The sequence below is a fragment of the Pteropus vampyrus genome, unplaced genomic scaffold (assembly GCF_000151845.1).
Source record: "Pteropus vampyrus isolate Shadow unplaced genomic scaffold, Pvam_2.0 Scaffold185, whole genome shotgun sequence".
Taxonomy (NCBI): Eukaryota; Metazoa; Chordata; class Mammalia; order Chiroptera; family Pteropodidae; genus Pteropus; species Pteropus vampyrus.
Genome location: NW_011888966.1, coordinates 635,061 through 644,370, shown reverse-complemented (window position 1 = coordinate 644,370; position 9,310 = coordinate 635,061). Strand labels below are relative to the sequence as shown.

At 43.0% G+C, this 9,310-nt stretch overlaps 1 protein-coding gene across 1 annotated transcript in view; it reads left to right on the top strand.

The window, feature by feature from the left end:
- The window catches only part of SH3TC2 (SH3 domain and tetratricopeptide repeats 2), a 55,799-nt gene that overhangs the window by 7,342 nt on the left and 39,147 nt on the right, over nucleotides 1-9,310 (top strand). Inside the window, exons 2-4 of the mRNA XM_023537287.1 lie at nucleotides 2,289-2,387; nucleotides 5,583-5,710; nucleotides 8,365-8,470. Of these exons, the coding sequence (XP_023393055.1) occupies nucleotides 2,289-2,387; nucleotides 5,583-5,710; nucleotides 8,365-8,470 (333 nt within the window). The remainder of the gene's footprint in view (nucleotides 1-2,288; nucleotides 2,388-5,582; nucleotides 5,711-8,364; nucleotides 8,471-9,310) is intronic.

Here is a 9,310-nt window from a genome sequence, read left to right as displayed (position 1 = left end):
CCAGGGTCACCATTCAGGACTTCCTTTTTCAAGGTGGACTCACCATATGGGCCCCTCATCGTTCTCAAGCTGTTGTCCCTTCTCATGCAGCCCTACAACAGAGACACATTCTCAAAACTCGCCAGGGCTTAGTGCCCTGTCAGTGTGGGGTTCATAGCGGCCAGAGAACACCTGCCCTGAAGAGGGGCAGTAACCACTCAGCCCCAGCTGACTTTTGGCACTTGAGAATGAGTGCCCCAGACCTTCCGGTTCTCAAAGCAAAGCCAAGCACCCGGGTTATGCAAAATACCCTGATTTCTAAATGATTCAAACAATTCAAACTTTAAAATTTTACCACGTGGAGGGAAAAAAGTAAAAGAAAAAAGAAAATAGGTGTTTGTGGGTTTTCAATGGCCTGTGACTTCTGTTCCACCAGATTACAAACTTTGTCCTAGAGTAGAAAAGCAGGCTTTCACTCCAGGTGTGATCCTGGCACCTGTCACTCCAGGTGTGCTCCTGGGACCAGCAGGAGTGTTACCTGGGACCACATTAGAAATGCAGAACAGGCTCTCAACTTCTGAGGCAGGATCTTCATTTTATCAATATTCCCATTATTCCCAATATGCACATTAAAGTTTGAGAACCACCAATGTAGACATGTGTTTTTTAACATTGACTCAAATTAGAAGCTTTTAGGGAATTTAAAAAAATACCTGTGGCCGGGCTGTGCTATGGACCACATAAATCGGCATTTCTGGAGATGAGATCTAGGCACTGGTATTTTAAAAAAGCAACCTGGATGATTCAAATAGGCAGCCAGGGTTGAGAAGCACTAATTTAGATCCATCCCTCATTTATGGGTGGGAAATGTGCAATCTCAAAAAATGGACACATGAAATGCCTTGCCCAAGGTCACTTAACTAATGAATGGGAGAATCTGGCATCTCATGATTCCCAAGCCAGTGTCCCTTTGTTACAGTTACTTTTGGTTCCTGGGGGCAGAATTACGAAATGATCCCGTTCAACTAGAGCTCATTACTGCCAGTTTTCCAGCTAAGCTGCTTAGCTTTCAGCACTGAACCCTAACGAGATTTACTGGATGAAGAGCTGTGAGCTGATGGGCCCCTCCTTCTGCCTGTTCAAGCCAAAATCTATTTCATTCCCTTTGTTCATTATCAAAAAAGTACTAACTGTTTTTGCTATGAAGAAATGAAAGTTTCTCCACGTAGGTCTCAAAATCCTACTGCATAGGCACAGAGGCCAGAGGCATAGACTCCATGCAGCAAGATGAGCCTTTGGATTCAGCATTAATTGACGGCGACTGGATAGAGCATGATTGCTCTGTCACTTATGGCGCTTAGGCTGCATCGACAGAAGCACAGGTCTAGAATGCAGACCTGGTAGGCCTGTTTGACTTTTACTCACCACCATTTTACAAATGAAAAAACCGGGAGGTTTAAATGAGTGTCTCACGTCCAGTGGTTGAGCCAAGATTGCTACACTTTATTTCAGTACCAGATAATATAATATTCTGATCCCGTGGTTTAGTTCTTGAGCAGTTCACGGTCAAAAGAACAGAGTAACCAAAACTGACGTGTTAAGGACTCGAGTTCTCTTGTAGTAGTTTGGGGAGACCAGGGAGGAGGCCTGCATTCCGCAGCAATACTTGTGAAATTCCCTTCTATTCGTTCATGTATTATAGCTGCACTCTCTCCTCTTTTCAATTCTCTGCCATGAAAATAGCCTCATCCCTAAGCCTCACCTGTGCCAAAATCTCCTTTCTTTTGCTTTTCACTCCAATTTTATAGCTGCAAAGACAGAAACATTTTGGAGAGAAGTCCCATACAGGACTATATCTAGTGGGCAGACAGAGGATAGTGTGGGGACAATCATACATTTCAGGGTCATTACAATCATGCCCTAGCCATCTCCCCAGCTCTGCCCCAGCACTTCCGTTATCCACTCACTGACGTTGAACCTTGCCGTAGTCAGATGTATAATGACCTTGTAGACTCAACGTATATTGAGCACCTTCAGTGTACCAGCCATGGGTCTCAGTCTGACCTGTGGGTGGAATCTGTTTTTATTTTAATGAAATAGGGACACCCTGATTGCTGCGGGATCGAGGCAGCATGTATGACAGTTTTTTGATAACAGTCGAGGACTGAATAATTATAAGGCAATGGTGATAACTAGAATTCTTCCACACCACCAGCCCTGGAAAAAATTATCACTTGACAAAAACTTGCAGTTCTTGCTTATAACTGGCTTATACTCTCATAAATGATCTTTCATTTGATCTCCTCCAGGTAAAGAAAGCCCTTCCAAGGATCCAGCTGTATCGAGTGAGTTCATATCTTCATCCGAAGACAAGGAAAAATGTTTCCTGCCACAGAACATGACTCCAGGTATCTCAACTCCAAAGAGAAGCCCTCTTAAAAAATTTTTTTTCGTGTAGAATATTACAGTAACTTACTTATCTCTTCCATTTGCAGGCTCCCTCCCCCTTATCCTTTCTAGGACTATTACCAAATGCATCTTTGTAGGCACGACCTTGACTGTGATAGTCATTTGCTCACAAATCTTCCAGTGGTCTCCACTGCCTACAAGATTAAGTTATAACTTCTCAGGATGACACTCAAAGCTCTTCATAAGCTGGCATATATTAAGAGCTCCATACATATTTGCTGTATTAAAGAAAGTGTATCATCGATTAGATTTTAAGATGCTGAGGGCAGGGGTAATTTTTTTGAATAATTATGTATTCTACGTAATACCTAAAAGAATTATTTGTACACAAGTTATTCTCAGAAAATCGTGAATAAATACATGAATAGTTGAATAAATGTGTAGAGGTCACATTTATGTTCTATATAATACCTAATAGTACCTTGCACATAGTAAGTTCTCAATAAATATTTGTCAAATTAATGAATAAGTGAATAAAAATTTGAGTACGTGAAGTGAGATTGGCTGAAGACGTCTGTATGACTCTTCCAGAAGCATGGGCTTAGTGACCTCACATGTTCTTCTCATCCTCATACGCTCATCTCTAGGAGGTGGCACCACACTCCCCATTTTGAAAGTGGCAGAGTCTGGGAGGGAGGTGACTTCTTCACTGCCACACAGTTAATATGCGATGAAAAAGGATTCAAACCCTAGTCCCCATTCATTACCACGATGCTCCACTGTCTCTCTAAACATGTACTGCTGTCCAGTAGACAGAATATAGATTTGTGAAAAAGATTTACTTATGAATGTTTTAAAGGACATAAGTCACATGAATAGTTACTGCATAAATGTCATACCAGGCTCTTCCTTTTCCCAGTTTCAAATTCTGTCAAACAGGTTGGCTGACAATGAAAAAAACCTTGCCCTTCGTTTCTTCCTATTGTGTCAATCTGCTTATCTATCTGTCAGCTTGGGCCATGCCCGCAAAAAGCTGAAATCACCATCTGTTGTTTCATGAGCACAGTGGAGTCAGCATTTTGCCTCATCAGTGCATGAAGGCCAATGAACACGGGGCACGTGTAGGTGAAACTTAATCGACCGGGGCTGAACTTGCTCGTCTTTCAGCGTTTTCCGCCATCATGCCATTTCCAGGAAGGTCAGGAGTGAGGTGGGGGACTCCCAGGCTCCCGCTGCCAGCCTCTCCTTTATGCAGAAGAGTCGCAGACAGAACCATTCAGATACATTGTCGTGATTAAAAGACTGTTTTTCAGAAGAACTAAAAAAACAAATGACAAAATGCACTTCACGTTAAAACTAGAGTGAACCTGATTTATCCCCCTGCCTGGCGATGCAGAGGGCACTGTAGGATCCCAGCGTGAGCCCAGAGGCTCCACTCCGTCCTCACTGGCTGAGGTCTCAAAAGAAGTTGGTTTATTTAAATTAGGCTCTTTTGAGTTCTACATCCACTGGATTCACGCAGGTGGCAAGGAGATTTACACTGCAGGGGCTGGCATTCATCAGGGACAATTCTGAGAGAGATTTTAGAGGGGAGTTTGGATCAAGTTTTGGAACGACAGGAGAGCAAGTTTGGTGAAAAGAAATCAGACTCAGAGTCAAGGTTAATTACAGGTGTGACAAGTTGAGGGCCGTGAGAGCAGTAATTTCTGGAGTGCTGGGGTGGGGGTGGGGAGCTTTGCAAGGGGTAACGGCTAATGTTAAATGTATTTATTGAACATTTAGTATGTACCAGGTACTGAACAAAATCTTTGTATGCATAATCTCATTTAGTAAGCCTCTACTACTCCTGTGGGGTAGATACTCTAAAAGCCATTTTGCTAATGAGAAAAGTCAAGCAGAGAGTTAATTAACTGCTCAGGGTGGTGCAGTTAGCAAGGGCAGAGCCAGGCCTGGAGTCCAGGTCTGTGTGGCTCCTCCCCCGGGGCTCCCCCTTCCCCCTAGAGTTCAGTGTGTAGTGAGGCTACCAGAGAGGGTTGGACCTGGCCTGCGGAAGATGGAGGGCTTGGATGAGATTAGAACATGGGCCAGGGAGGAATGGATGGGAACGAACATCCAGCCGAAGTTCACACCAACGTCAGGTCAGTTGGGCATGTCATATAAGAGCTGGTCTGCAGCCACGGCATTTCCAAGACTTTTAGGTTAAAGACAGGCCTTGCCAAGGTAGGAGTCCAGGCCGGCGTGTTCGGGGCTGTCTCTAATGTGCTCGGGAGTTTTCAAAGGCCCTGGCAAGGGAGGACTGGAAGAGAGACTTCTGCGATTATTCAGTTTGACACCTTCTTGGTTTATTGTGTTTGGTAATTATTAACAGCATCGCTACTTGTTGTCTAAAGAAGATACTGGCAACGTGTAATTATAAGGTGAACCTGCTAAGCGTGGCCTTTGCTGACGACTCTGTCCAAAAGCATAGCTCACCCTCCCACGGCTCCATCCCTGTCTCTGCATCCTGTTACGTTTTTTTGTAGCGCTTTTCTCCATCTGAAGTTACGGTGTTCACGGACATGGTTGCTTGCCCAGAATACGTGTTCCATGAGAACAGGAACCACGTCTGCTTTGTTCCTGCTGTATCAGCACTTAAAACAGCTTCTGCTCACAGCGTTGGATAAGTGACTGTGCATTTTGAATTAAAGATAGACTTGAATGCATTAACCAATCATCATGACAATAAATGCATTATTAGCAACAGGTTAGAGAAAACGTATGTGTGTATATATAACACATGAACTATGTATCTATTACATATCAATTTGCTATATAAACATTTCCATAAATATGTGAGTAGTTGTTTGAAACTTTCACAAATTATCCACAGGAGGAAATATATCCTAGCTGGTTCTGTGTGGGCACCGTCACCTCAGTGCCAGGCAGCGTAGGAATAAACTTCACTCAAAGCATAAATAACCTACCCGAGTGTAACAACTTTGGGGTTTCCAGAACATTCCAGGGCTTCAGCATTTTTTTTCCCCCCTGGGGGAAGTGTTGAAGGAAGTTAAAGGATCATTAAGATCACTTATAATCTAAAATTAACGAGGACACCCATTTAGGGTTTAGCTGTGGGAAACATCGGGGCTTATCTAATTCTTTCTTTCCTTTTATTGCGTTTCCAGTCTCATCCCTCTCCCACTGTTCTCTTTAAGATCTGACCCTCTCCTTCAGCGTGAAGAGCCGCTCCAAGAGGTGTGTAAACGGCCCCTTGCAGGAGGCAGCCCGGAGGCGGCTCTGGGCGCTGGAGAATGAGGACCGGGAGGTGCGTGCGCTGTTTAAGGTAAGCTTGGGTGGGGCGGCGCAGCCCCGGCGCCGGCCTCGCGTCCTTCCGCCCTTCCGCCGCAGGCTGCCCAGCACCGAGGACAGCGCTGGGAACAAAGTAGGCCCTCAAGGAAACATCTGACCGAACAAATGAGTGAACAAAAATGTACACATTCTCTGCTCAACAGGAATGGGCAGGAACTCGCAATGGGGGCGGCCTCTGGGGTTGCCGAGTCAGAGAAAACTTCAGCTCAAATCCGCCCCTGTTAATAGTATAAGCTTCCACAAGACTTAACCTGTCTCTGTAGAATGGGAGACATTATAACATCTAACTCATTTAAGTATACTTTATTTAATGTGGCGAATTTGAGTTTTATTGTTTTTTCATTGTAATAAAATATACATAATGTACATTTTCAATTTTAATCATTTAAATGCCCAGTTCAGTGGCAAAGGTGCATTCGCATCGTCACGCGGCCATCACCACTTTTTCATCATCTCAGACTGAAACTCTGTACCCGCTGAACAGTAACTCCCTTCCGCCCGCTTCCCTCAGCCACTGGTAACCGCTGTCTACTTTTTTTTTAAGTGCCAAAATTACCAATGAAAAATTAATAACTATAAGTAGTAGAATGAGAGGAGGAAAAGGCAGTAAAGTAAATAAACCAATTTCTCATCTTTCATCGTGGAAAGATAGTCTCTTCAATTATTAAACCAAGGAAGAAAAGTGTGATCAAATCGTTTACAGTTTAGGAGATATTTACTAGAAGAACTAAAGTTAAAATTGGTTAAAAGTTGTTGCAACTTTTAACAAAGTTAAAACATGGAGGAAGGAGGATATTACTTTACATAATAAATGCATATGTTCTAGTTATTTTTACAGTCTCTGCATTAATTTGACACAAACTGACGCACTGAGACTTGAGTGGGGCGCACCTGGGAAAGCCGAGGCCTGGGCGGGCTGGATCTGCCCTCCGGGCAGGGGGCCACCGCACACGCACAGCGGACTTGAGCAGTTGCTTAACCTGTCTCTGCCGCGGCCCCCATGACTATAAAACAAGGATAATGCCCTCCTCTATTAAATTTGAAATGCCGTTTGATTATAACATGCACCACTGTTTTGTTTACCTCTAAGAAAGAATATAAATACTGCCAATTAAGCATGATACCGTGTTTCCTTATCTTTTTTTTTTTTTTTTTTTAGAAAAGATAAAAGCAGTAAAAGTGCATTTTAGAGTGGATTAAGTACTGTCATTGTGCTCTTTTCATAGGTTACTGTGAGGATTAAATAAGGTATCACTCATAAAGCTCTTGGTGAAGTGCGTAGCAATTAGTAATTTCTCTGCAAATCAACTTTTGCCTAGAACCCCTTCCCTGATTACCAGGAGCTCCATCCTCCAAGGGGCTGGGGCCTCCTGGGGCGTGGGGGCCACCGGAGTTGAACTAGGGCTGTTCCTCCGGATCCTTTCGTCCTCTTCTCCTTTCCTCAAGGTTCCACCAGTTCAGGATTTTAGGGGTTGATCTTTGATGGCGTGACCTGGCCTGGGGGCACAGGGACTTTCTGATGTCACTCGTTATAGTCAACTCCAGAGGCTTGGGCAAGCAGCAGAGAAAGATTCTGGGGGAAAACCAAGCCTGGGCAGTGACTCAGGTCTGGTTTGGTTTTGTTTTGTGTTTTTTCAGGTAAGCCTCCTTTTCCTCTGCTTGTGAACATGGAAATTGGCACAGTCTTTCTGGAGGGCAGTTTGGCTCCTGCATTTTAGGATTGACAATGTGCATATCCTTGCATTCCCAATTACACTTCTTGGAACGACTTGTGTCAAAATAATCAAGGATAAGTACAAAGATTTAGGTAGAGGATGTTTATCCTCTGTTTAGGATGTTAAAAAACAATTAAGACAACTCAAATGTTCAACCATAAGGAAATGTTAAGAATTAATTACGTTAATGCAACAATGGTATATGTAACCATTAAAATTAGAGTAGATTATTTAGTGACATGGGAGATGGTTCACAAAATATTGTTTAGTGACAAAAGATTCTAAAATAATTTATGTAATGTGATACTATTTGTATAAAAATAATTACATAGAATCTCATGTATAGGAAAAAAGATTCAAAGTTAATACACAAAAATATTAATATTTACGATCTGTAGGAGGAGGGACTGTGAGTGATTTTCAGTTTTGTGTGCTTTGATTTTTCTGTTTGCCAGCTTTATAAAAATAACCAATAGACATAGATTCACAATTAAATTTCTTCCAAGGTGCTTTCCATGATTTACCTTCCACCCTCCACAACAACCCCCTCCACCTTTTTTTTTTTGCACTAAAGGTAGATTCTCTGCGCACAGTTCTGTACTATGGTCTTTTGTTTCTGCCATTGTTCCATTTAGCAGTGTGTATTTGGAGGGTGTATCAGTACACAAAGAACTTCTTTATTCTTTTTTTATGTATGCATGATATTAGAATATTCTACTATCTGGATGAACCATAATTCATTTAACCAGTCTCCTATGGATGGACATTTAGATTATTTCTCTCTCTCTCTCTCTCTCTGTAATGTAAAATTCAAAGCTATAATCAAGAAATCCGTACAAAGCATTTTGTACTTATGCGAGCTTGTTAACAGGACACTGTCATCCGAGGCTGACTCACTGTCCCCTTTACTCAGGACCTCTCAGCCAGGTTGGTGGGTATCCAGTCCCAGAAGGCCCAGTTTCTCATCACCTTCAAGACCTTGGAGGAAATCTGGAAGTTTTCCACCTACCTGAACTTAGGTACGATGTGGAGCAGGTGGGCGGAAGAGCGCCTCCGTCACGGTTCAGCCAGTTTGGATGGCTTGACATTAAAGAATTGATCTGTCTCAGATAATTAATTAAAAGGAGTAGAGCCCTGACACAGGTAGTTAACTTTTGAAATATTACAAACTGCCTGGAACTAAATCTAAAGCAAATATTAACTACTACTCTAAAATGCCATATGTGGTGCTTCTTTGTATTCAGGGAGAGACTTCTTTGCCAGGCAAGCAATCAACTGGCAGACAGTTATTGGTCATAGACTAAATTCATAGACTGAGATAGATGTGAACTTGATGGTTTACAAAAAGAAACCAGTCTTGAGTAAGATCAAAGTAACTGCTTAAAATAATAAAGTTCCAGATACTTTATCCCAAGTTTTCAGAAAAGAGTCAGAGAAAGTGACGGGGAGTTATCTGCTGCAGGGGCCTCAGGCTGCAGAGTTTTCTAGACAGTAAAGGAGGATACTGGACACAGACCCAGTACTGCTGTGATGGGAAAAGCTTCATCTGTCTTCTCCGTGGAGAATAGCTCGTGACAGGGAAATTCAGGTTACGAAGCAAAATCAGGTCAAGCAAGAGGAGGCCGCTTGAATGGGCATACATCGTACGTCTCCCAGAAAATGCCGACTCCATGCGGACTTACACAGGAAGCGACCTTGTGCAGGGGCTCACAGCTAGAAGGCATAACTTCTCCTTCTGTCATCACGGTGATTCTCTGCTCTCCACGCCACGTATCTCCCGTGACCCTTAGAGACCCTCGCTGTTCAAAATGTGTTTCATGAACCAGCAGTAATGGCATCACGTGGGACATGTTAGAAAA